The sequence below is a fragment of the Poecilia latipinna genome, unplaced genomic scaffold, assembly GCF_001443285.1.
Source record: "Poecilia latipinna isolate Pla-1442-1.1 unplaced genomic scaffold, P_latipinna-1.0 Scaffold512, whole genome shotgun sequence".
In the NCBI taxonomy this organism is placed as follows: domain Eukaryota; kingdom Metazoa; phylum Chordata; class Actinopteri; order Cyprinodontiformes; family Poeciliidae; genus Poecilia; species Poecilia latipinna.
Genome location: NW_015113128.1, coordinates 196,586 through 222,541, shown reverse-complemented (window position 1 = coordinate 222,541; position 25,956 = coordinate 196,586). Strand labels below are relative to the sequence as shown.

The following is a 25,956-nucleotide window of genomic DNA, read 5'->3' as shown; positions in this document are numbered from 1 at the left end:
TTGAGCAAATAGCCATTTTTTTTTCCTAAGATATACGACGGCAGTGATGTATATTAATCTGTTAACAGCGGGGAGAAAATAAGAGTGAAGGGCCTCCATGACGGCTGGCACCGCCTTTGCATCATTCCAGCTCCAGTTTGGAGCCGCCAGAAAATACCTAGAAGCTAATTAATGAGAACAACTAAGCTAAATGTCAAATACGAAGATTTGTTGGTGAATAAAAGGTGCCTTTTGTGTGTGGACTGACTCACTAACTATCGTTTGTTTATTACCAGTGTCCCCTGAAGGCAACCTTCAAACACACACGCACACACACAAAAAATGTCTTCTGAGGAGCGTTTTCATTCATTTTAAAAGGTACTCTATGTTTACAATGACGCTCAGTACTGTCAGCTTGTTTACAGTGAAAATACCTCCAAACGAGAAGAGGCCCATTAAAACATTATTAACCCACAAGTTAACGCCGTTGTCTGCAAAACAGCAGATAGAAATATGCACTTGTTTTACCTTTGTGTACAGCTCCGACGCTGCCATGACGCTCGCTGGTCGCTAAGTCCTTCCTCCAATCTGGAATGAATCTCCGGCGGCGGCTCTCCGCTCTGCACCGGGCTCAGCGTGTGTTTTCATGAAGCGGAGGCAGAAATCCTTGAGTTGCTGCCGGAGGTCTCAGGGCGAGGGGGAAGAAAAGATGTTATATCGCCATGATAAGCAGCGCGTCCTGAGGCTGGTCGTGTTTCGGCGTCTCACTGTGCATTCTGGGAATGATGATGATGGGTGAAGTGATTCAGCCAAACGGAGGCAACTGCTGACGAGTGGGAAAACAGCGCCTCCCCCTGGTCAAGATTTAGAAGTACACAAATAAAAAGGGTTAATTTTAGGATTGAGGTGCAAAAGTTTTAATTATGTTGAAGGGCAGGTTTCATGGTCGCATTCTGATTTTTTTTTTTTTAAAGAAAGGTGGCTTTCCAAACCCAAAAGAAGTCGCAGAACTTAAAAAGTTCTGTTATTTTGATGCTCCACTATTCTTAAAGCTGCGCTAATGAGCCAATATTGAAGCCAGTCTTCGTAGAAAACTGCAGAATTGGAGTTTGAGTCTGCTGCTCTAGGCTGTGATTTTTTTCATTTTCTTTTTTTGTTCAAAATCAAAAAAATTCCTTCATACTGAAATGAAGTCCTTCTTAGCCCAATACTGTCAGTGGTCAAGGTAGATCTCTTGTACTAAATCTTCCTCCAGATGGGTTTGCAGTTGTTTAAGGCTGGGTTGTTTTTTCCCTGCACCTCTTCTATCTAAAGGGGCAGTATTATGAAAAATAAATATTTTTTTTAGCTTTACATCATGTTATGTTATTCCCTCATCAAAAACATACCTGGAGTGTTTCCTTGATTCTTTCATGCATGTTTGAGAAATCCTTTAATCTCCATGGCAACCAGGTGTTTTCAACATTCAGCTGTTGAAAACACCTGGTTGGCCCTGTGCCCGCCTTCCAGACAAAGCTCCTCCTCCGAGCTGCAACTTCCAAGCTTCGGCATCACAGAATATCCCTCCCTCATGTCTCCCAGGAGTTATATCAGGAAGTAAAATTTATTTTCAATCAAGTATTTTGTATAGCACATTTCAGCAGCAAGGCAGTTCAAAGTGCTTTACATAATAAAAACACAAAAATACAAAGTTATTTGTATTTTGGCAAATGAATAAACATTACATTTTGATGAGTGCATCACAGAAATCATACATATCACATACGTCGGTCAGTGTTTTATTTTTCATGGTTCAACAGCAGCATGTGGTCATCGAATAATATTTTTGTTTAAAAAAAAGGCAAGAATTTTTGAGAGAAAATGAATAGTGGCTTATCATTCGTTTTAAGTAATTATAATTAAAAAATAAACAAATCTGAAATATACCGATAATTAATCAATACATTTCACTTTTTAAACAGCATTGCTGAAACAACTTTTCTGTGACGCATCCCTAAACTCAAACTTGAAATGTAAGGAAATTTCAAACTCTGCTTTACCTGCATTTTATAAGAAAAAAAAAGTCAGTCGCATTTTTAACCCTTTAACTTATTCTATTCATCCCTTTGCAACTTTCTATTTTTTTGCAAGCAAAAGACAAAACGAAACACAAAGAAACATTTGTGCAAAACTATTTTATTTACAAAAACAAAATGGCACATTGTGACAGCAGGGCAGCCATATTATACATGCAGAGCTCACACAGATGTCACGCTAGCATCCCTGATCAGTGATCACGCTTCAAAAAGCACAACGTAGGGCTGAGAACATTTTGAAGATAAAACTGCAACCTATAATTACACTGCCTAACTTATTACATTATGTATTCCCAGTACATTATTTTTTATATATATATATATATATATGTCTATAGACAGACTGGTTGCCTACATAGTTACAGGGTTTTATCTTTAATGTATCACACACCCATCCACCTCCCCTTCTTTAAGCACGATGATTCATTCATGACAACCGTAACCTCCAGTAGGAACACAGCTGCACCTGACAAATACGGGCCAAACCCCAACAAGTTCTTCCTCCAGTCTTGAAGTGAACACATCTCGTTGTATCATCCTGAACGAATCACCGAGCGCGTCTGTACACCGCATCGTCTGCCTCGACGCCTGCCCTTTCTTAGAATGAAACCAAGTGGGGAAAGCGGTGAAGTTTGCGTTAAGGGATCCCATGCATGCGCTTCCATGTGACCTTCTCACCCAAACACGTCCTCAAATAAGGAAGCAAAACATCTAAACAAAGATTTCCCTCCGGGTCGGAGGGTTTCGTCCCGCAAACGTACAGACAGAAAAATTTGCTGATCGGATGTAAAATGTTCTGAACGGGCCGATTTCGTCTCCTCACCCTGTGCCAAATATGGACAAATATATACAGGCGTACAGCTACAGGCATAAATCATCTTCATCTGAGGAACCCTGAACTTTACGCTAAAGCATTCCAGATACGCGTGTTGCAGCTTCTGCGGCTCCCCTGTCCTAACCCAGTAGTCCTACCGTTCAAAGGGACGCCACAGACCATTCAACACGCTCTCTCTGTATCTTACATGAAGTAGACTGAAAATATAAGAAGGGGGGGAGAAAAAGGGGAAACAGAAGGGACTGGACCAGAAAAGGCTGAAATGAAAAACGATAAGAAGCCATCAGTCGGCCACTTCACTGGCTGTTTGGTTCTGTTTGGGTTTGTCCAGGCTAGTGTGAAGTGGAAAGAGGGTCGGGGTGCATGAGTGGGTAATGTTACAGCTCTGAGGCTCGGGTGGAGCAGGGTTATGGAGGGTGAGGGAGGGGGGAGGGCGTAAGGACGCATGTGGATCAGCCGGCCAGCTTGCTGGCCACCAGAGAGGGTTTCCTTTGGGGCAGGTCCTGGGGGGTGGGGATGTGGTCCCCTGTGATCTCCGTCTTCTCCGGCGCAGCTGTTGGCAGCTGCTTGTTCTTGATCTTCGCTTTAGCCATGTTGTAATCGCCAGAGTCAAAGTATTTTTGCTGCAGAGAAAGAAAATTCAAGAGTGGATAATACTTCGAAGAAACAATGGCAAACATTTTATAACTACAGGAACTATGGGAACAATAAATTAGAACATGCTTTCTGCTCATTGTAAGATTATATGTACCTTTGGAAATTTAAGCTTACTTTTCGATTAACTCACACTCCTGAATTATAATTTCCAAGGTATCCCCCAGAAAATTTGTAAAAGACTTAGAAAGACTTAAAAAATAAAAGATAAGCAATGCTTAGCCTGGTGGGGTCATAGGTAAAACCTGGTGGGCCGCCAGGCTGAGGGAAACCCTGATTTTTTCTGATGAAATATTTTAATTTTAAACATCATGTTTTCATTAACTTCAAGGGAAAAAAATATCAAGATTAACAGAGATAAAGCTGGAAAACACCAGTCTGTGTGTAAGTAATTCATATAATGTGTCTCACTTAGTGATAAAGTTCCTGGAATAAAACTTATATTTCAATAATGTTGTAATTTATTTAATGGCTCAATGTCTAACTGGAAATTTATGTGACAAACCAAAGCAGGAGAAGAAAAAACAAATAATTGATATCTGTTTTTTTTTCTACAAATAATCTTAAAAGTTTGGTATGCATTTAATTTGACAACCCTAAATAAAACCCAGACCCATCTACTGCCTTACTAGTAAATGGAGTCCATGCGGGAGATATTATGAACTTTTCACCTCCGTCCATAATGCATGTCCTCCATCATCATGCTGATGGGAAGCTTTTAATTTCATCTTTCCTAACAAGCATTCTACTCGGCAGCAACAAGGACTACAGTCAGATCCATAACTTTTAAATTCATTGTATATCTTTTGTCAAAGTTTTACAAAACCCTGAATTCAAGGACCAACCACATAATTCTGATCTGATAATCTGAAATTTTAAAAAGTGAGAATTAAGAACCATCACCGAGTGAATCCTGGACGTTTCGCAGTAATATTAAAAAAATCTTACTCACCCCCTTCTGCAAGCGTTTGCGAAGCAAGTCAGAACCTCCTGGTTTATGCCCCAGGTTTGGGTACCTGGCCTTCAGCTTAGCTTCTTCTGCCTTCTCTGGACTGATCACCTTGTCTTGTGACTCCTGAAAACCAGCAGAAATACGAGGTCGATGCAGAGCTACGTCTTGTTTTTAATCTACTTTATGAAATAAAGAGCGTACCTAGGAAAGAGTGACAGAAGGTGGTCAAAGACAGGGACTCTTGTTTTTGTTTCCGTAGTATTCAGTTCCTAATACATTAGTTACTTCCTGTTAGCAATATTTGGGGCCTAAGTCACAACTTTGGCTTAATTTATCTGAAGATGAATAGAATTTGTTTTTAAACGGCAAAACATAAGCTTATTAATATCGGTCCAGTTTTACTTATATCTGTATTTTTAACATACCAGTTAAAAATATCAAGCAACCATAGTAATAAGTTATTTTTATACATTTTAAATGTTTATTTCAGAATGTAATCGTTATGTGTGCCTTGGAAATGAATTCAAGCAGACTGTCAATTTATTGCCATAAAGTTTTCTATTTTTTATTTTATTATTATTATGAGAGTGTATTATTTTCCACAGTAGCTAACATGACCTTTTGGCTGAAAGCAGCACTTCAAAAAGTCAATTAGTGACTTCTAAGTATCAACAATCAATTATTAGATAACAGTTGAAATAAATATTTCATGTCAATACCTAAAACAGCAGAAATTTAGCCAGTTTTCATTATGAATATACTGTTCAGATTTGTGTCACAACTTTCACATTTTACTTTAGACCCCCCAAAATTCACATTTTTAATGGCTGTAACTTCAATTTTTGATTGATTTTGATGCATTTTTTTGTGTGTTTTAAAACATCAGCAACAAAAAACATACAGTGCACAGAAGAAAAACATTATTTCAGGTTTTTCTTCTCCACAACACAAAATGTTTGTGTTTTTACTCTGGGTGATATGGTTTAAAATAAAATCTCTGGTTTGTTTTTATATTAAATCTGATTTTAATCGGGGTTTTTTTTTTCCTACTTTGTTTTGTTTAAAAAAAATAGAGAAATTACAAATAAGAAAATATTTTCAAAAAGTTGTGCTTATTTCAATCATCCATTCTGTGAGTTGAACGACAAAGTATTGGGGCTTGTCTACAAGAATTTTGGTTAATTACAACAATATACTCATAACATTAGCAAAATTAAGAAACATTTTATGAGAAGAATGTCTTAAGATTAAGAGAAAATGTTGTTTTAATGAGAAAAAAAATATCTTTTGTTAATTTTTGTGTTGGAGTGTTCATAAAATTACAACCTTATTTTGATAATATTATGACTTTATTTTCGCATAACAACAACTGCATTCTTGGAACATTATTACTTTATCTTCATTAAAAAAAATAATAGCAATAATCTTAGTCTGATCCTAATATTTTGTTATGGATGTGACCTGAATTCAACATTAATAGAACCTGTAAAACAGGCTTGTCAAACAAGATGCTGGGCGTTGGGCGAGCTGACATTATTCTGAACTAAACCCAAGGAGTATACAGGTGTGGGGCGTGGGGGGGGGGATCCACATTTTCCAAAAATTCAATCTTCAAAAATCATAATTTCAGTTATTAAACTTCATATATGGTCCAACCCTATAAGTGTTGAAATAAACTTTCACTTTATTGTGATACCTTGAAGACCAAATCAACAAAAAAAAATAGCAAAAATATAGGTGCACAAAAAACTCTGCTGTTGTACAAGGCAGTAACAAACTTGACATTTCAGCTGAATAACAATTAATATAAAGTCCAAAGTTTCTTGGCAATGTCTAAACTAAAATGTAAAAATTTAGTAAATAATGTTTTGTTTTTGGTGAACATTTCAAATGTTTTGGGGTAAAATTAGATATTTAAAATCAAAACAGAGTTCTGGATTTTGCAATGCTGACAACTTAGTTAATTTTCAAGCTACATACATTAGCTCTGTATCACTTGAGCAATAGGTAATTTATGGCTTTTCGATCCTGTTCAAACAGTTTTGACAAGTCTTAACATTTTTACTGACATATAGCTTAGTAACAACAAATTAATTTAAGCAGTGCATTCCTCTGCTAAAACAACGATTAATCCTGTGATCCGATTTGTTCAAAAACACGATGTAAACCGAATCAAATTAACCGAATTAACATCGATGTATCAGAAATTTCTAGCACTTTCCTCGTGACAAATAAACCACCCACTAAACTACTCGCGCGGACTGTAGAAACAGTTCTGGTCAAGGTTTTGTAGAACAGGTGTGTAACACCGGGACAGACAACTACGGTACGTTTCAGAAAACTGAACAGGAGAGAAATAGGTGCTAGGTTGGTTTTAAGCTAAGCTAACGTTAGCGGCTGGTTTGACTGTATGAGAATGTTCTGAGGGCTAGCAGCTAACGCTAGCTTACGCTCTGACATTCATGACAACCACACAGACGGGAGCATTCATTTCCAGAGATGTGCTAAAGACGGAGCACTGTGCAGTAATATAGTTGGAAGCGTGGTATTGTAAATAAATCCCTGGAGGGTTAGCTGTTAGCTTTGAAGGAAGTGTCAACAATGACAAGCGCGGGTAGAAAGCAGCTAAACGTCAGAAAGCAGCTTTGGCTGTAAAAAAAGTCAACGGCTAAAGCTTTCTGCTAACACTGATCTATGCTTACCGTCTCCTCCACCGGTGTCTCCTCTGCGGTCTGGGTTTCGTCGTTGTCCTCCGACATGTTTAAATCAGCCTTCAGCTCGACCAAGGCACTGCCCACTAGGTTCACAAATGATCGTGAAATTAGCTGCACTGACTTTTTTTTTTTTACCCCCTTCTCTCTCCAACACCAACAACCAACACAGGGCTGCTAAAAGGCTCGCTCCTGTACAAAATATTCTACGTCATATGCGGCGGAGACACCACGCGCGTTCCCGTTCCGCCTGGGTTGCTCGTATGACGCGCGCGCCTCTCTCAGCTCAAGATTGACATTGCGTAATGTGAACCCGATCAGCTGTTAGGGCCATGTGCTGTCACTAAATCCCGCCGCTAATCCTCGGACACGGAGGATGCGGTACTGATTAACCAGTGCAGCTTGTTTTCTTCTCTTTTTTAAGGAATATTGTGCATGTACTCTGTGTGATGTAAATTCTATTTCCTGATGATCACCATGAGTCATCATCCCACGATTCAGTGTGTCATTACATTATTGTTTTCGCCCTCGGAAGGCTTTACCACTGCAAATCAACCGGACCTTAACTGCAGTGCACTCTCTGAACTCTAGCATACTTCGCTATACAAAATGAACATTAGCAAAATGTCCAGAACCTGTGGCTCAAATGATCATTTTTCCACCTCTGTAGTAAACACACTCACGACATAAGGCGTCTGTGCTACTACGTTGCACGTGGGTCTCTTCGATATGGAAATCCATAAGTGCCACAATTTAATAGAGGAATAAAGGATGAAATGGCTGCTGGAATGCAATTTAAAATAGAAACAATTCAATAGATATCACTATTACAAATATTTTGTTAAAATTATGTATTTTAGAGTTTAGCAGTTATTTAATGGTCATGCTCTACAGCATACTAAGAATTTGTATATATTTTTTTCCTCATTAATCGACACAGCCAACATCAAATAAGCATAATAGATTTTGAAAGTGTTTGGCGAACCCAATTTTCTCCTGTACTAATCCTTTACTGGAAGTTTAAAATCTATTTTGTAACTTCTTTATGATTTATTTATATGATTTTAAAGTATAAAGTAAACATTTATAGAAGCTGTAATTGCCAATTACTGGAATAAATAGGGATAGGCCCTACATGCATTTATAAAATGACTTAAAGAATCATCGTTAATTAACCTCTTGTTTTCCATCAATTCTTTTCAGTACATGAAGGCAGTATATTATGTGCTTATGTTCATAAATGTACTCAATTTTAAGACCTAACGAACAAAATCTTTTGTCTTGACAAAGCTGTAGAACAAAAAGAGGATTACAGATTTTACACGTACTTATTGTTTGAAAATCAATCCATTAGTGGTGGATGAAAAATGTAAATACTTGTAGTTAACTCTACCAAGTGACTGTTGGGTTGCGTTCAAAACAAATACCATCTGTTATAGGCAGAAAAAAAATAAGAGAAAAACCTCACCACACTCCCACACTTCTTTTTTTGCAACACGTTACCATGAGAAATTTTGCTCATTAGCAACTTATTTGCTTATCTTAAGGAGTCCAACGCCCACTCTTACTGAACACCATCAGTCAGCTGGCTGAAAGTGCATTTTTCCTCACACAAAAAAAATGTATGTTTAATGTGAAAGCAACCTAATGTTGATTTGTGTGTATTTTCACTGAAGGTGAAGTAAAAGCCCCCAGGAGTCTCATATTAGGCCATCCCTAAGTGCAGTTAAACGTGAAGAATCACGAAAAACAAGGAGACCACAGAATACCAAGATTGCTTTAGAAGATATAGATATATTTTTTTTTTCAGATTTGAATAGTAATGTCAAAAATACACACTATGATATACAGTTTGCACTACATCATCTTAGCATGACAGACGTCACAAATAGTAACTGAAATATTAATTTAAATATTAAATAAACTGATGATAAGTAAATTGAAAAGTGAACGTGTAAACACTAAACTAATGTTACTCATTCTATTGCAACAGTTCCAATAAAGTGGTTTTTGTAACAGTACAAAAGTATTAGAATATGACTATTTTCTGTTCCGTTTCCAGTTATAACGAAGAACCAAAAGGGGAAAAAAAATAAAATAAAATAAAATAATATCCACAGTGCACAGTTTGATGTTCTGCTGCGATGTTTTCAGGTACATTATCGTGATTGCATGTTCCTTGATGGTCCAAGATTTGTGTTGCACCACAGCCTGGTTCCGCCCGCTTCCTCCTAAGCAGCTCAGGAATCATAGGGTCACACACATTAGAGATCATGTTCTGTAGAGCCAATCGTATATGAAAAATAAGAAGAATCATAGCAATAATGGGCTTTGTGTTGAATTAGAAGGAAATTAGAGACAACATAAACAGAAATGGAACTTATTCTGAGAGGAAAAATAACATTTTGATTTGTGCTAGCAGAAAAAAAAAAAAAAAAAAGAGACCTGAACTTCTTTGATTAAATTAAAGCCAGATACTAGAGGGGATGCATTAAATTCCAGGAAAAGAAGAAACAATATGATTCTAATATGGCAAAAAAAAACAAAAAACAAAAACAGCACATTTTGAACAGTATCATGAACTCTTCCAATAGCTAACTTTCTGACTAAATCCCTCTGTTCCAAGGTTGTGCAATTCACAAAGAACAAGGTGTATCTATGACGAGTCTCTCAGGCTCCTTGTCGACCCCCTTTTCATTTTATTGGGCGATGAACAGGATGGAACTGAAGTCTTTGGATACAGGCCAACGGCGTCTGTTGACTTCTGTCCTCGGACCTCATCTCACAAAAAAAAAAGAAAAAAAAAAGTCACAGAACAGACTGATGGAGTGAGTTAGAGTCTAGTGCTGGCTTCGAGGTGTGGCTGAAGTAATGGACTGTCGGATGGAGGGATGAAGCGTTGGGCTTCAGCAGCGAGGAGAAAATGGAGGATCTATGGGAGATTCTGTGAAGGACTGGAGCTCGTAGGCAGCACCGCTGTCCACCTCCATGGACTTCCTGGAGAACAGCAGGCGGATGTCTCTATGAAGGTAGAGCTTTCCAGACTTTGAGCTCTGGAACCTGGTGGTGATGAGAAAGGAGAAGATGAGCATAGAAGGAAAAATGGGGTTTCACAAACTCAAAATTAAGACTTTTCAAGACCGTTATAAATTAATTTTAAGACCTGTATCATGACAGAAATATACAAAAGAAACAGTCATAACCCTCATAGTGCCAAGCTTTTTGCAATGAATGACTGTAGCATCGTGTGGGTTAGCAACAGAAGTGATCCAATGGTGAAAAGTCATCCATCAAACTGGTGAAAAATTTGCACTTAAACTATGATACTTTTTTGAGCTAGCCAGATTTTTCTTAGCTAGCTGGCTAGCTAGTTTATCTCCTCCCTCCGTTTTCACTGCAGGAACCAGAACCAATGCTATCTGCTAATAAAGCTTCAAATATACAGTTGCTAGCTAGCAACCTTTGCTAGCTAGCTAGCAAGGGTATATTAGCAACTAGTCACAAGTAGGCTCAACCTCTGAGTCAGAGGTTGAAGTGACTCAAACATTTACTTGACAGAAAAGGCCCACAAGAAAAATACCCTATGTAGAATACACAAGATTAAATAGTCCTGCCAGCACAAAATTTAAGACTCATGATTCACATATTTAAAGCCTACCTACCTTTGATAGTAATAATAATAATAATAATAATTTAAGACATTTTAAGGCCTTAATTAATACATGAGTTTAAGACTTTTCAAGGATGCTTGGACAGTCTGAAAAAAACAAAACAAGAAAGATGATTAACCAGTCCCAGACAGAAGTAGCCATGTCACCTCAGATGGATGAGGTAGCGCAGCGTGCGGCCTTGGCCCAGAATGAGGGGCTTCCTGTTGGTCTGATTGTTGGCATCGCGGCGAACGGGAACAGAAAAGGTTCTCTGGCGCAGGAAGGTCTGGTGTCCAGCTGGCATGGCTCTTAGGTCGTACATCACAACAAACATCTTCACCACTGTCTTGTTAGGGTTGAATAAGGTCTGAGGGACGGAACCAGACAGAACAGCGCGGTTTAAACAGACCACCCAGGTTTTCTCATGAAGATTAGATGTTAATGTAAACAATAGCAGGCGACACCAGAGAGATGGAAGAATAGATGCTGAATCCATATTGAACATCAAATGTTGTCGCCACATTCACTGACATTTTGTTGAGACATTTGCGAAAAAGCTCAACAAAACGAGCTGTTGTTTAGGGTATTTGTTTAAGCCCTGTGATCAGGTACTGAGACTGAGAAGCTTAAAATTAAATAAAAATATATTGTCCAAAAATAAGCAATTTATGTTTTTTTTTAAATACAGCCTTACATAATAATAAAAAACTAAATTATTCACCCTTTAATAATCTCTTGACAATACAAAACAGTGGAAATTTTATATCACACACTAAATTAAAGTTCAGCATATTTTGAGTCAGTAGTAAATTAGGGTAAATTTATTTTGATTTGCAGATTGTGTTGATTTTCTCAGTGATGATTGTTTCTAATTCTGCAATAAACACTGCTGAATACAAAAACGGTTTATTAAAATGAATGCTACAAACTTCCATATTTCTTTTATTTGAAATTTTAAGTTCAAAGACATACTTCTGTTCTATAAAATTATTTTGCCACTTGCAATATGTTGGCTATATGTGCAGATGCATTGGATTTACTGAGCATTGAACCTAACCTGGTTTACACTTTTCTGTGTCAGTGGACGACGCAATGTGCTCATCTTTCTTCTGTAACTAGAGTGTACAGAAGATATTTTAAATATAGAAATCTAGGAGCCAAATGGGAATTAAAATCCAAGGCCTTTGCAGTGCTTTCGAACCAGGATCTCATAAGATGAAATTTCCCATCTGGCCACTAGGTGACTCCAATTTCTGCTTAGCGGCTTGGCTTGATCTGCTCTTTGTTCATGCTGCAATGGAAATACTGCATTGACATAAATATTCTTGACATTTCTAAAACTGTGAAAAAGAAATTCCTAACCACTTGAATGGTTCCTGATGCAGGTACACGGTAGCCCCTTTTTCCCAGGGACTCCAGGTTAATCACACCCTGTGAGAGAACATAACGACAATCACGGTGTCACCAGCAGCCATCCCAAAGGAGCTCACACACACACTCACACAGGCGTACACGTACACACACACACACACACACACACACACACACTAAGGACAGTTTCATCTTCAGGCTCAGCCATGCAGGGTTTACTAAGAAAAAAAAAATTAAAAAAGGAATTTGGTTCAGGAGGAAATCTAGCTCACCATGTATGGGGAGGGAGCGTTGTCATCGGAGACGCTGTAGAATGACACGTCTACTGGCAGGGTCAGGTGACTTGGGCAGAAAGAGCCGCTGGCTCCCACCTCTGCTGTGAAACCTTCTACTGTCCCTAAAGGCTCAAGTCGATAGTTCAACACACACTCCTAGAGAAAAGTTAGATATCAAACAATAAAGATTATTAGATATTTTCCCCCAAAGGGGGAAAAAATAAATAAATCAACATTTGAGTCTAGAGTTTGTTCAGCATGGAAAATTTTTGGATTAGGGATGCAAACAATTAATCGACTTGCGATTAATTGTCGATTAATGGCTTATTCAATTAAAATTAGTTCTAATCAATTAACTATACGCAGCGACAACGTCTTAAACAAAATTACTGATTTGCTTTGAAGGCAAGAATGTACCACAGGATATTAGTGCTACTGTTCATAGAAAAAGAAAAAACAGGAGGAAATTTACACCAGAAAACAATAAAAAAATGAAGATATTTCTGAGCTATGCTAGAAAAAGAAACTCAGAAATTGAGAATAATCTCAGAGATATTCTAGAAAAAACATGGACATTTCTGAGTTTCAAGTTCTGGTTCATGAGTTCTAAAAATGTTGGACTTTCCAAACTCTGAAATTTTCCAGAAGTGGAACATTTTTGACTTTTCAAACTTAAAAATTTTGAAAAATTTTCTGTAGAAATTTTCTGAGATTAATATGAAAAAAATTCTCAGTTTTCTAGCAAACTTTTGACATTTCAAACTCTGAAATGCCCACCTTTTTTTCCTAGAAAATTGGTGAGGTTTTTTTTTTTTTGGCAGAAATTCTCTTGTCCTTTTATTCTTTACATACATGGCCCTAACACACCATATAAATGTGATGATGACAGAAAATCAGAGGGCAAATTGTAACATGATACAAAAAGGCATGATGCCAATAAGTACTGTTGATTTTGAGGGTTGTCAATATCTAATATTCAAGAAAACCACAATTTTCTGTTTATTCAGTCAGTATCTAACACAGAAGACACACACAAAAAAGTTCAAATATAATGTGCTTCTTTTTCAAAATTCACAATAAGAAAATAAAATGTATGTTTTGGAAAGACAAAACTCAGGTTTTCAAGAAAGTGGCCACTTAATCGTTAGCTGATTGAACAATCAATTTTAGTTCAACTCATTAATCAATAGCTTGCATCCCCATTTTTGACAGAAGAAGTCTGATGATGTGTTCTACCTCAAAGTTTCCCAGCAGGCTTAGACTGGCAGGAGGAGCGCTGGCGCTGAACAGTTGATGTGACTCATCAGTGTTCTCATCTCTCTTTGGACACACCCTAAAGGGTTAAAACCACACATGCTCGATCAACTTGTTCTTGAAGCGCTGATGTAACACAATGTCATTGTGCTCCAAGTGACAAGAGCCTCCTGGTATGTGTGTTAAACACCACCTGAGGCTCACCTATGTGTTTGCAAACAGCAGCGTTAGCCACCTGAACAACAAGGTCGACTTGTCCCACTCAGATCTTTAAATAGCGAAGAATTTCTAAGCAGGTCATCAGACGCAAGCATGATGGTTGGAGTGAACCTTCAGCCTGGATTTCTGAACTCCTCAAACATCTGCTTTCAAAAGAACAGCGCTGAGCTCCCACCCACAGCTTCTGTGTGGAGGCTGAGGCATGAATCCCTGTGTATATAAAGCCAACTTAGTTCTGACTGCCATTTACAGATGAATGCGTGCTATTGTAGCTTGAGCCACAGAGCAGCAAAGAAAAATTAGCTTTCCCTTCCATCCATAGACAGAAAAACATCAAAACACAACAATGTCTGACCGATGAAAGCGTTGGCGCTTTGGCTGGTTACGGACAGATAAGATTCTAATTTCAAATATACACTGAAGTGGCAAGAATGAATTAATCTGGGACTTCAAACTCTTTTTGCTCTGGTGTGGCAGATGAATTTTTAAAAACAAGAATTGGGTGCACGGTTTGAATGATGTGTGGCCACACTCTAAATCTCCAAAGCATCATACAACCAAACTAATATTTGCTTGACGTTTCCATATAAAGTTCCAGAGAAAACGCAAGTGATATTTGTCAACTTTTTCCATCAGAAATAGCAGAACTGGTTTAACGAGGTTTCTAGCTCAGACCAAATCATTCAGGAGTTCGTCATCGGGTTTTATAGTTTCTAAAACCAGCTTGAATACCAGTTTGTTTGGGATCACTGTTGAAACATCAAGTTGTGTCCCAAGTTTCAATCATGTAAATTTAGCTGAGAAAGGACTCGGCGAAATGGTTGCAAAGCGTATCATGCTATAAGTGTTTCATATCAGTCATTATTGATAAAATATTGATTAGTTTTTTGCTTTAGGTATCTAAAATGCTGCCACACTGGGGACCTCTTCTGTTTTATAGAGTTTCCTCTCAAGGTGTTGTACTCCTGTTCTCCTTTCACTCCAGGTTGTTTGTCATTTTTAAGCAGTTATGAGGAGCGGTGGTGAAACCTGAAACTGCTGCTGCGCAAGTTACTCAGGTTGTTGCTAGGTATTCAAATAATGAGTGAGTTAGTTGATGCCACCCAACTTCCTTAACTGGCCGTGAGAGTTTAAGTGGTTAAGGCCTTTCTTCTGCCTGAATCCCCCATTATACTATGTAGTTCAACAAAATTATTGAACATTCTACCAAAGGTATTTTCTATTGATACTGATCACTCGTCAGTCGGCATTTATTGTCAAGCCCCAATTTGAGATAAAATTAAGAATTGGGTTGGAATTTGTACCAGAATAGAGCATCAGCATGATGCAGCCACCACCATGCTTTGCAGTACAGTGTTCTCAGGCTTTGAACACCTACTCCAAACATATTACTAGTCTAACTAAAACTATCCATAACACATTAAGCTTCTCCCTGAATGCCATGTCACATTTGAGATTGTATGTACAGTATAATTTCTGAAATTAAGATTAAAAAGATTAAATCCACAATAAACTCAAACTTGTGCATGTTTTTAAAGTTCAGTTAATTTCTAAGTTGTACTAACAGGCCACAATGGACAAAAACAGTTGAAATGCATCAGAAAACCCCCCAAATAATGATATACTTCAAGCACTGTCCTTTAATAATTAAAAGGGAGAAATAAAGAGTAAGCCAGACTCCTTTTTTTCAAGTTCCAATATTTTCTACTCTGCATATCTACTGCATCTCTGGAGAAGATTGTAGTTATTAAAAGAGAACTGTTGGTTCAACTAAAATGCATAATTTAATAATAATAATAAAGTCAGTTATCTTAATGAACACAATTCAGTTCTTCCACCCACTCTCCTTTAGATCTCCCAACACTGCCTGATAGATAGAAGATGTCACTATGTTGTTCCATTTGGCAGCAAATTTCACATCTAACGCCCAGCTCCGAGAGCAATTTTTTAAGCATAAACCAGGGGAAAAACCCCCATAAAACAGAGCTGTCGTTGGAAAAAAATCAAAATACAGTCGGTTTCAAATTCGACATGCAAAGAATAAGTAACTGTAGCCTGCAGGAAGCTGACAGACGAAGAGGATAGCAGCTGTTATTACACCCACCCTGGATCAGTGACTTGAGCCTCATTCGACCTTGGCCTGGTGGACACACTGAGGTTTGCAACTACATTAAGAGAGATCCCAGGTGAGAAAATGCATACCTTTTCCCAGAGGCCCAAGGCAAACCCTTACAGCCAGTCAGAGAGATGTCCAGGTCAAAGTAACCTGTTTGATTTTTCCTCTGAGGAACCTGCAGCAGACACACAGAACATGATTAAACCAGAGCCGCCCACAGTTCCTTCTTGATAGTTAAATATCAAATTTTCATTACAAGAAGAAAGCAAATGTGATCTACAGTGGAGGTGTGTTGAAAACAAGCAGAAGCAATAGTTAAAATTAAACTACTTGAATAATATTAACACATGACTAAGTGTGAATTGGGATGTGTGAATGTGCGTCCGAGTTCACAGAAGTGTGACTGGATTGGAGAAAAACTAAATAAAAAAAACAACTACAAAATAAAAAAACAAAAGAAACGTAACGATAATTCCTATGACTGCTAAGAAAATTACTAGTGAAGTTATAATGATGGTCTCCAGAACATTTATTTGTTCTTTTCTCGTACACATAGGTGAATATTCAGGAAAAAACCCAGAGATGAAAATATAGATTTAAAAATTGTCTTTTGATGTCTAAATAAAAACTAAGTTATCAGAATAAAATTTGGTTATTAAAATAAATATTAAAAATATTTTAAAAACAAATATTTTTTTTATATAAAAATATTAGCTGGTTCTTTATTTTTTCCCAGTGTTGCTAAGAGCTAGTGTGAAAGGTCAATGGAGCCACTTGCGGCTATCAGCTCTGGTAGCCAACCCACTCTTGGCTGCTTACAAAGACAAGCTGCTCACTAAAACTGAATAAAATGTGTGATGGAAAGATTTATCAGTTTCAGAAATCTACATTTTTAATCGCTTTGTCTGTCTTGCAATTAATAACTAACCCATGCTTAGCCTGTGCATTAACTCATAACTTGGTAGCCCAGCAGCAAAAAAACCAAAACCACAACAAAAAAGAGACGGGTTGCTAATGTTTTAGTCTCTAAAAGACAAACATTCATTGTATTTTCACGGGTGGCTGTGCAGGGAGTCACGGTTTCTGCGGCTGATAACAAAGAGTGGCGACTGTGTTGTTCTAACAAAAAGCAACTGCGTGGACTCCCACGCTAACCGCTCTGCACGCCCGCATGTGAATGGTCTGACGTTCACTGTACACGAGTGGGCAGCCGCGTGTTTTCTTACGGGGCTGGAGAGCAGAGGCAGGCCGGTGCAGGGGTGGAAGGCCTTCGTTGCCGTGGCGTCCAGAGAGTGGCGATTCTGTTTCTTCCAGCTGTTGCAGGGACGCAGGGGGGAGGGGCTGTGAGGACGCTGCAGGACAGCGATGAAGAGAGGTGAGTGATGTAGAAAATGATATATTATGACATTTTGTAGAAGTAGAGAAAAAAAAAGTGTTGATGCACAAAATACAAAAAAAAAACTAAAGAAACTATGTTTTTTGGGTGTTCTCAATGATGAACACTTGTCATGGAAAAGTTAAAATCCAAAACTATTGCAGTTTTTAATAAGGTGATGGAATTACTACACAAACTGTATATTTTGTAAAACTCACTGATGGATGTGTGGGGAAGTATTTATAAAACATATATTAGATTTTTCTGTTACAGAAGACAGTTATTGGAGTAATTATTGGAAGTGGACACAGATCACACAAACCCAATATTTACAGTTAAACTTATTGAGACTTCATGAACTGACAAGAGTACAATATTTTTAAAATTTATGTACATGTGTATGTGTTGCGACAGACTGGCGACCTGTCCAGGGTGTACCCCGCCTCTCGCCCGGAACGTTAGCTGGAGATAGGCACCAGCACCCCTCCCGACCCCACTGAGGGACAAGGGTGTTCAGAAAATGGATGGATGGATGGATGGATGGATGTGTATGTGTATTGTTTTGTGTATTTCAAATATGTCTGCAATAGTCTTCTGAATTGAATAGTCAATGTTCATTTTACGAAGGGGGGAAAATTTTCAGAAAAAGTTTTCACTTCTTTCTGCTCCTTTTCATGCATGATTTGTTTTAGTCATTACATGAACTATATATATCTATTATTGAGTGAATCATTCTAGATATCTACAGTTCTAGAACGACCCACCTACAATAAGGTGACCAATCTGGATCAGTTTGGGATGGCTGCAGGATTATTTCATTCATAAAAGGATTCTATACAGAATCACAAATACTAATGTATTCGGTATTAAGGTTATAATACCAGTTTTAGGTTAGCCTTGCTGTTTTTTGTTTAAAGTCTTCTTTTCTTGCCAGTCACATCAATCTACAGAAAAATTGGTTTCTGAATCGAAAATAGTTTCCGAATCAAATCTCGACTCTGAAAATCGGAATTGAATCTCTAGACATTGAAAGTTTTGCATATTTAAAATGGAGCTGAACCAAAATTATCTTACGAGGATTGAGGGTGAAGGAGTCATTTCTGGACTGGACGCGAAGGAGCCACACTCTGAGGGCGCCTGGTTCTCGTCCCACGGAGCAGACGCCTGAGCCGGCACGCCGTTCTGGTGCAGAATCTGAGGCTTGCCGTCGTCATGGAGTCTGTAACAGTTTGTGGCTGGGCTGGTGCTGTGGTTGTTCCAGCTGAACATCTGGGTGTTCCTTGGTTTGTTCTCCAGGACGGGGGAGGTAGGCGAGGTGTCATGGCTGCTGGGTGTCCTGACTGGGAGCCTTTCCTGCGGGGAAGCTCGTAAACGGCAGGGGACCCGGGCGTCGGCCTGGCCGTTGAGTGAGGTCTCTTCAAGTGTAAACTGAGCACCGTTTTGGGCCCGCGGAGAGCGGCGTTCAGCCCACGGTCCGCCTCGGGGCTTGTCTGTGCAAACGGGCGAATGCGAGGCGGTGTTGTGCGTGCCGTCTCTTTGAGGTTCGTGGCTGGGTACATGGCCGTTAGCGTAGCCGTTGCTGGCTGGTGGGGGGTGCGAGTACGTGCGCACGGTGTGTGTGATTGTGGTCGTGTGCACGTGGTGGTGCAGCGGGCTGGTGCTGCGGCTGTGCCGGGGGGACGAAGGCGGGACGGCCAGCCTCTCCTGGATGAGCCTGGTGATGTCTTGCACCGCCTGGGCGATGAGCGAGCTGTCCCGATCGTTCTCCTTGTCTCTGTCCGTCACTTCTCCGTTCCACTCCTCCGCCTCGGTCATCTTCAGTTTCCTGCAGGCGGCGGGTTTCGGGGAGGAGCTCTCCCGCTTGACAAAACGCAATGTCTCTGTCACAGGAGTGCTGAACGGTGCGGGCTTAGCTCGTCCCACTGACTCGTAAGGGCGCGTCTCGGGTTCTTTGGTCTTACCGGTGGCTTTGTCGTCGTGGTTGCTGCCCCACATGGCTTTGTGAGGGCTGTCGGTGGCGAACAGGCCTGGGGGAAGTGGCGGTGCCGTCGGGTCACAGAAGTTGAGCCTTTGTGCGATTCGAGCTATGACTTCCTGTCGCTCCTGCAGCAGGGAGCCAATGAGGGGATTGGTTTCGCTTCCAGAAGGCCTCGGGGAGGGGCACCGGGACGACTCGGCCATGGACAAGTTCTTGAAACTTCTCAGAGGCTCCGGGATGGGAGCCTTGGACTGGTCGGTGTTGCTGGTGCCACAGGTGTAGTCGTCCACTGGGGTGGAGTCAGATGAACCGTTGAGCGCTGTGTACAACCACTTCCCCGCTTTACCCGAGGGAAGCGGGGAGGGGGAGTTGGAGCGTGAAGGCGTGGGGGAGCGGGCGGGTCGGTAGAAGAGTGGTGAGCCCTGGCGCTGGGGGATGTTGACCTGTGGGAGCTCTCCGTTGTGAAACGTGTGGTTCTCTCCAGGCTCCTGGCTCTTCTTGCTGTACGGATGTGACACGGCGGTGTGAGGAAGGCTGTTGATCGGGATGTTGTTGATGGGCAGATTAGGGATGGGTAGTCCGTTGAGTAGAAGGCTAGACGTGGAGTTGGAGCTCTTGCCGTACATGTTGGAGTTGGGATGGAGGCCGTCTTTGCCAGGCTCCTGGCTCTTCTTCAGAGTGGGCAGGCCACCGTGGCTGCCAAGGGTGGGGCTGAGGCTGGGGGTCTTGCTGTAGATGGGAGGCAGGCCGGTGTGGATGCTACAGGCCAGGGTGGGGTAGGTGGGCTGGCGGGGGAGCGACTGGACACGGACCTGCAGGGCGACGCTCTGGGAGACGTTGGGGACGGGGAATATGTGCTCAGACGGCGGCTGGGAAAACTGCCACACCAGATCTTCGTCAGCTGCGCTGATCCTGTTGAACAGAGAGGATGAGAGTTAATACTACAGAGAATTAGAAGATCAGAGAAATGTTCATCTCAGGAATTCAACTTCATGTCATGCAGGTTCTGAACAGAGTTGCACACATTTATTGCAGTTCATTGTGATGATTTTGTCTAGAAGCTCATGAAGCCTTTTTTCTTATCTTAAGCATCACTCAAAATTTTTGAGAAACTTAATGATGGGTCTTTATCAGCTGTAATAAAGCAAAATGAACATTTAATACTTAAAAACATATCACTAAGTTATGTATGTATTCACTCTTTGAGCTATAATAAATTATAATATTCTACTTCACTGAGAAGGACCTTATGTTGTGAATTTCTAAATTTAAAACTGATTCGTAGACTTCAGATTTCAAACGTAGCTCTAGCTCATTTGCTTTAGCCTTAGCAGCGTTGGTTTGACAGCGGGACTGAAAAGCCCAGTCCCACCACCAGTGTCAGAGTGTCGTGTCTGACCTGTACAGGATGTTCCTGGGGACGATGCCATGGGAGGCGCTGAGCCAGGCGCTGAGCTGGGAGAAAAAGACGTAGGATCGTACAGCCAGCAGCAGAGTTTTCTCTTCAATGAAACGATCGCCGCTTCTATTAGGAAAACACAGTTAAAAAGGGGGGTTGGAAATGTGCCAGTGTGTCAGGTTAATGAGAAAATGGTCATGGGATGTGTGTCTTATAATTTTTTTTTTTCCTTTAACAAGAATGTCCCCCCATTTGTGCGCGCGTGTGTTAGTAGGAAAGTGGGCCAATCTGTAAAGGCCAATTATCCCACTTTGCAACTCCCACACGTGCCAAAAAAAATATCTTCCTTTTGAAGCTTTTTATGCTGAAGAAATAATCTCTAAAAAAATTAAAAAAGGAAAAGAGTGTTCACAGTTTTTAGTCAAAAATGCTGAGGTGAACATTTTTTTGTTTTTAGGGGCCGTCATCTCCAACTCCAGACCAAAAACACAACTTGAGAGCAACAACCTCTAGCAGCAGTAATAAGTGCCCTGCCATGCCACCAAAATCTGCTCTCGAACACAACATAAAGGTTGTCGCGCTGCCTCCGAACTCCCCAGCTCCCAATTCAATCAAATATCTGTGGGATGCGCAGGAATAAGTCCCATCCATGCGGCACGAACGACCCAAAGGATGAGCAGCCGATTCCCCGGCGGCGGCAAATCAAATCCCACCCCTCCGTCCTGCTTTGAAGGAATACAGATTCAGAGCTGGCTTCGATTATTTATAGTGCCTTGCAAAAGTTTTCATATCCCAGAGACATTTTCACATTTTGCCACATTATAACAAACCTCAATGTATTCCAGTGAGAGTTTGTGTAATAGAAACAAAGTATGAAGTGTTACGTCTAGAAAGAAAATGCATAATACCACAAGGATTAGCATTTCAAAGATGTCAAAAAAGCCATAAATATAAATAAAAAGGGTCAATGGCACTTCAAACAAATTGCTAAGGACCCTTAAAAGATCAACTAAAAATAATCAGTAGTCCTATTTCAGGATTTTAGTTTTTAGTTTTCTAGACAAATTTAGCAAAAATAACTAAATTCCACTATGGAGTTTTGTTCCACGAATAACAAAGAAACATAATGGACTAAGCAGGACCTAAAAACAGATCCCACCTGTAAAATTAACAAACCTCAACAAAAGGAGCCAAACAACCTGAATCCCCAGCAACTCTCCGCTGAATTTGGTAACTCCATATCAAGTTTTCATGGAGTTAAGGGATGTAAAAGGCAGACCGGTCTAAAGACCAGCATTTTTATCACAGTTCCCTGGTGGCTGAAAGAATGAATTGGCTAGAGGTTTGGAGATGTTGATTAAACAACCGCAGTTACTTTTTGTTTTATTTTCTCCCATTTTGAAAAGGCATTGTGTACTATGTCTAATATATATATGTTAGATTTGCCACCATTAAAAAATAAGACTTTGTAATTAAAGTTATAATGAATGGTTAAAAGGTCAAAAGTTGAAGAAACAGGAAAAAAAACAAAAAAAAACAAAAAACAAGGTGTTGATGCAGTTAGTGGATGCACAGTATATGGGACTTTTCTTGCACAGTTCATTAACTCATTCAACTTTGGGTGTGTGTGGCTTACTGTCTTGGAACAGCCTGTAGGGTCCACCTCTCCAACAGCAAAGCATCTTGTTTGATGACTGGGTCACTGATTGGGTCGCTTGGGGGACACTCATCACCATAGCAACAGTCTGGCAACAGCATGACCTCGATCATGATAGGGATGTTGTTTCTCCAAAGCAGGATCACCTCTGAACGTGTTCGCCTGGCTTGTCGGCACTGGGGGACACACAGGCAGAGGAGGAAGGTTAGCGCTCATTAGTAAATGTCAAGTTTGGGGTGGGGGAGCAGATGGGGCTTCTGGGAAATTCACTCACATCTGAAAGAAAGTGTTATGTTTAAAAATAAGTTCCAGTTTTCCACTCAGTAATACAACATAATGGCTATGATGGTTTGGTGGCGATACTGGATTTTTTTTTTTTTTTAAGACGTTTCTCTTCAATGAAACAATAGCCTTTATCTAGATTTACTAAAACCATAGTTCACATTTACAGTTTTGTTACACATAAATATTACATGTTATAGACTTATCATACCAGAGTTCTCAGTCGTTGATGCTCATTTTAAATATATTGAAAATGTACAATTCCCCGTGAATTTAAGGCAGAACTGACTATGTTTGGGAGGCTTTAAATATGGAGCCCAGAAAAAAAAAGAAAATACAAAAGAAATGATTGATTTTAACAACATTTTTCAATGAATCATCACAACACCAGAGTTTTACACCCCAAGAAACATTCACATGAACAGAGCTAAACATTTACCTTTGGCCACAGAAAACACAACATTGTGAAAACAATGCAAAGGAAAATCCAGTCACGTTTTTCATCATTGAAAAAAGAAGAAAAAAACCCCCCCAGAAACTCTTTTATTCTATTTTTAACCATCCAAGCTGTCAACTTTTTCCTCTGCAACATTGTTTAGCTTATTTCTTCTGCTTGTATAAAATAAATTTTTGCTTGTCCCATCAAAACATTTAACAATTTTCACTTAGTAGCTTCTTTTTTGTCTAGCCTGCACCAAATATAAAAACCACTGGAGACTAATGAACCCCACATTTTTTTTAACATCATGCAACAAAATAAACAATAGTGTAAGATTTTTTAATTTAAGAAAGAGCAAAAGGAAAGAAAGAATGAAGGGAAGACAAAGACAAAGAGAAAAACAGATAAAAAGAAATACAGAAAGAAAGAAAAGGAAACCAAATTGTGGTACAACAACAAAAGAAGGAAGAAGACAAGAAGAAGAGGAGGAATAAAAGTGTGGACAGAAGGAAAGATGAAAAAGTGCAGACGCAATGAAAAAAATGAAGTAAATGACTCATGGAACAAAGAAAGGAGGTAGTGACATAGGAAGGCAGGACAGAGGTAAGGAAGTGCACAAGAAAAACAAAAATAAAAGAAATAAGGAAGTATGGAAGTAGAAGAGATTTGTATACATGGAATAGAGAACAAATTTTGGAAAGAATATGTTTCTCCATACTATCCAGACCCAGAAAATACTGAAATGCTGAAAAAAACAGTAGTGTGGGAAACCTTAATATATAAACAAACAGGAAGGCTTTTCCAAGGTAAAATGTGTGTGTGTGTGTGTGTGTGCGCGCGCGCGTTGTATTGGCACCTGAGGCAGTTTGTCGCTGCATTCATGCTTGTGGAGAGGAGGCATGCCTGACTGAGCCGGGGGACAGTGCAGCCCCTCAGTCCTGCCTTTCACCGAATACTCCGGTGTCCTTCCCTCTGTGATCAGCAAGGTCAGGAACACCAGGAACTCCTCGGCATCGTACTCGAAAAACTCCTCTGTCGCATCTAAGGCAGAAGAAGAACAAAACAGAGGCAGAAGGTAAGCGTAATCACAAAAGAAGCAAACATTGAGCAGGGAAACAGCTGGAGGAAAGCAGATAACTGTTAGCCTATTCAGCGCATGATTCTGGGGTATTAAAAAAAAAAAAAAGAATTCCCTTAGCAACGACAGACATCCACCCGTATTTTGTTTTTGCTCAGATGGATGGGGTCATTTGACTGAACGAATCCTGTTTGGGGAAGGGGTGTGGGGGAAGGCAGAGCATGACACAACTTTTCCAGTTTGTCTGCCGTAAAGGGAACATATTTTAAGGGCTGTCAGCTGAGCCGTGGGGAGAAGCCACACTTCACCTCTTCTCTTACACAGAGAGAGAACAAAAAGGCATAAGAACAAGCAGAACTTCATTGACTTCATTCATGCTCATCGGATGACATTCACAAAACCACATATAAGCGGAGACGAGAGGACAGAATAAAGGAGGGTGTGCTACACCTCCCTGTAATGTGCGTGGGACAGAATGAAGCTTTCTGTGGCGAAAAAGATTCTGTTCCTCCACAACTTTGTTGGTCAGCAAATGTTTGCTTTCACAGACTGCAGACTTGCGATGTTTTGCAGCCGTGACTGTGCGCATTAAAAGTTAAACATGAGAAATCAAATGCCGGCTGGAATAGTTCATACCATGTCTGGCTCTGACGGGGACTGTTTGGTTGGAGAATAAAAAATAAAAAATAAAAAAAAAGATTATTTTCCTAATGAGTTAAAGAAGCATACCCCGAGCAGGCTAAAAACTCTCTTCAGTGTAGATGCAAGTGAAGATTACGGTTCTAAGAGTCAGCCATTTTCAGCATGAGTAAGGCGTTTCAGAGAAGCTCAGAGGAATTACAGAGTTACTGTAACGGAGCTCAGCTAAAACTCATTTGAAGTTTTTTATTTTTTTTTTTTAGCTCAAATGACATAGCTAAAACTATGTCGTCTAAGGAGTTCTGGGCAAAACATATTTACAGACAAAAGGTTTTTCCATCTTAAATGCCAAATGCACATTTTTTGTGTAATTTTGGCTTAGTTATTGCTCTGTTCTCTCCGAAAATGACCTCATCTTTTAGCCTTCATACAATTGATCGATTACTAAATTAGTTAATGATCATTTCATTAATCAATTCATTGTTATTAATCTGGTTAAATGTTTCTGCCATGCATGAATGTTATTCCTTCTTAAAATTGGGTGCTCTTAGACTAAACGCTTATAAAACCAAAGGTCAACTCTCAGCGTCAACATCTGATCAGTTTATATGTATAAATATAATAAAACCCTGTTATGTCCATTATAATTGATGCATAGATCCCAGGCAAGTATTTTCGACAATTATAGGGACTGTTTTTACATGTCACTTCCTTCACTCCTCCAGAGGAAACTCCCTGAATCCCAGAGGAGGTCAGGTGATTCACAGCAGCACAGAAGGAAAAAAAAAAGAAGAAAATCACAGCTTTCTCTCTCTTGACAGCACACTGATGTGCAGAGGATCCCTGCTTGTAACCTTGAAGCTTCTAAATATTTGATTCAGTGTCAACCTGAAGTAAAATGCAGATGGAAACTCTTTATTTATTTTTTTTGATTAACATCCCATGTCCACACAAGGACAGAGGTGAAGAAGACACACACACATACACACACTCCATAAGAGCTAGGCTTGCTAAACCA

The 25,956-nt window shown here is 39.8% G+C and overlaps 3 protein-coding genes across 4 annotated transcripts in view; all 3 read right to left on the bottom strand.

Annotated features, from left to right (window-relative positions):
- The window catches only part of myo5aa (myosin VAa), a 62,056-nt gene extending 61,276 nt beyond the window's left edge, over nucleotides 1-780 (bottom strand). The window contains exon 1 of the mRNA XM_015040508.1: nucleotides 508-780. Within this exon, the coding sequence (XP_014895994.1) occupies nucleotides 508-534 (27 nt within the window). The 5' untranslated portion in view covers nucleotides 535-780. The remainder of the gene's footprint in view (nucleotides 1-507) is intronic.
- Nucleotides 781-2,134: 1,354 nt separating this feature from the next.
- arpp19a (cAMP-regulated phosphoprotein 19a) lies at nucleotides 2,135-7,473 on the bottom strand. The gene is made up of 3 exons (XM_015040505.1): nucleotides 7,198-7,473; nucleotides 4,496-4,618; nucleotides 2,135-3,512 (listed from the first exon to the last, which is right to left on the bottom strand). Exons 1-3 carry the CDS (start codon nucleotides 7,252-7,254, stop codon nucleotides 3,342-3,344), a joined length of 351 nt encoding a protein of 116 aa, XP_014895991.1. The 5' UTR covers nucleotides 7,255-7,473; the 3' UTR covers nucleotides 2,135-3,341.
- Nucleotides 7,474-8,980: 1,507 nt separating this feature from the next.
- Nucleotides 8,981-25,956, bottom strand: part of atosa (atos homolog A) — a 39,266-nt gene continuing 22,290 nt past the window's right edge. Inside the window, exons 2-12 of one of the 2 annotated variants that reach the window (XM_015040503.1) lie at nucleotides 24,078-24,262; nucleotides 22,480-22,676; nucleotides 20,844-20,969; nucleotides 18,541-20,356; nucleotides 17,318-17,443; nucleotides 16,178-16,266; nucleotides 13,739-13,835; nucleotides 12,500-12,658; nucleotides 12,219-12,287; nucleotides 11,024-11,223; nucleotides 8,981-10,266 (exon numbers count right to left, since the gene is read on the bottom strand). In XM_015040503.1, coding sequence (XP_014895989.1) covers nucleotides 10,113-10,266; nucleotides 11,024-11,223; nucleotides 12,219-12,287; nucleotides 12,500-12,658; nucleotides 13,739-13,835; nucleotides 16,178-16,266; nucleotides 17,318-17,443; nucleotides 18,541-20,356; nucleotides 20,844-20,969; nucleotides 22,480-22,676; nucleotides 24,078-24,262 — 3,218 coding nt within the window. In that variant the 3' untranslated portion in view covers nucleotides 8,981-10,112. The remainder of the gene's footprint in view (nucleotides 10,267-11,023; nucleotides 11,224-12,218; nucleotides 12,288-12,499; nucleotides 12,659-13,738; nucleotides 13,836-16,177; nucleotides 16,267-17,317; nucleotides 17,444-18,540; nucleotides 20,357-20,843; nucleotides 20,970-22,479; nucleotides 22,677-24,077; nucleotides 24,263-25,956) is intronic. The other variant, XM_015040504.1, reaches the window with a different exon arrangement.

Bases quoted from the DNA above. Each gene is read 5' to 3' on its own strand.
- arpp19a (XM_015040505.1), bottom strand. From the start codon at position 7,254: ATGTCGGAGGACAACGACGAAACCCAGACCGCAGAGGAGACACCGGTG. The intron at 4,619-7,197 runs GTAAGCATAGAT...GCTGGTTTTCAG, and splicing joins AGACACCGGTGGAGGAGACG to GAGTCACAAGACAAGGTGAT. The intron at 3,513-4,495 runs GTGAGTAAGATT...CTTTCTCTGCAG, and splicing joins GCAAACGCTTGCAGAAGGGG to CAAAAATACTTTGACTCTGG.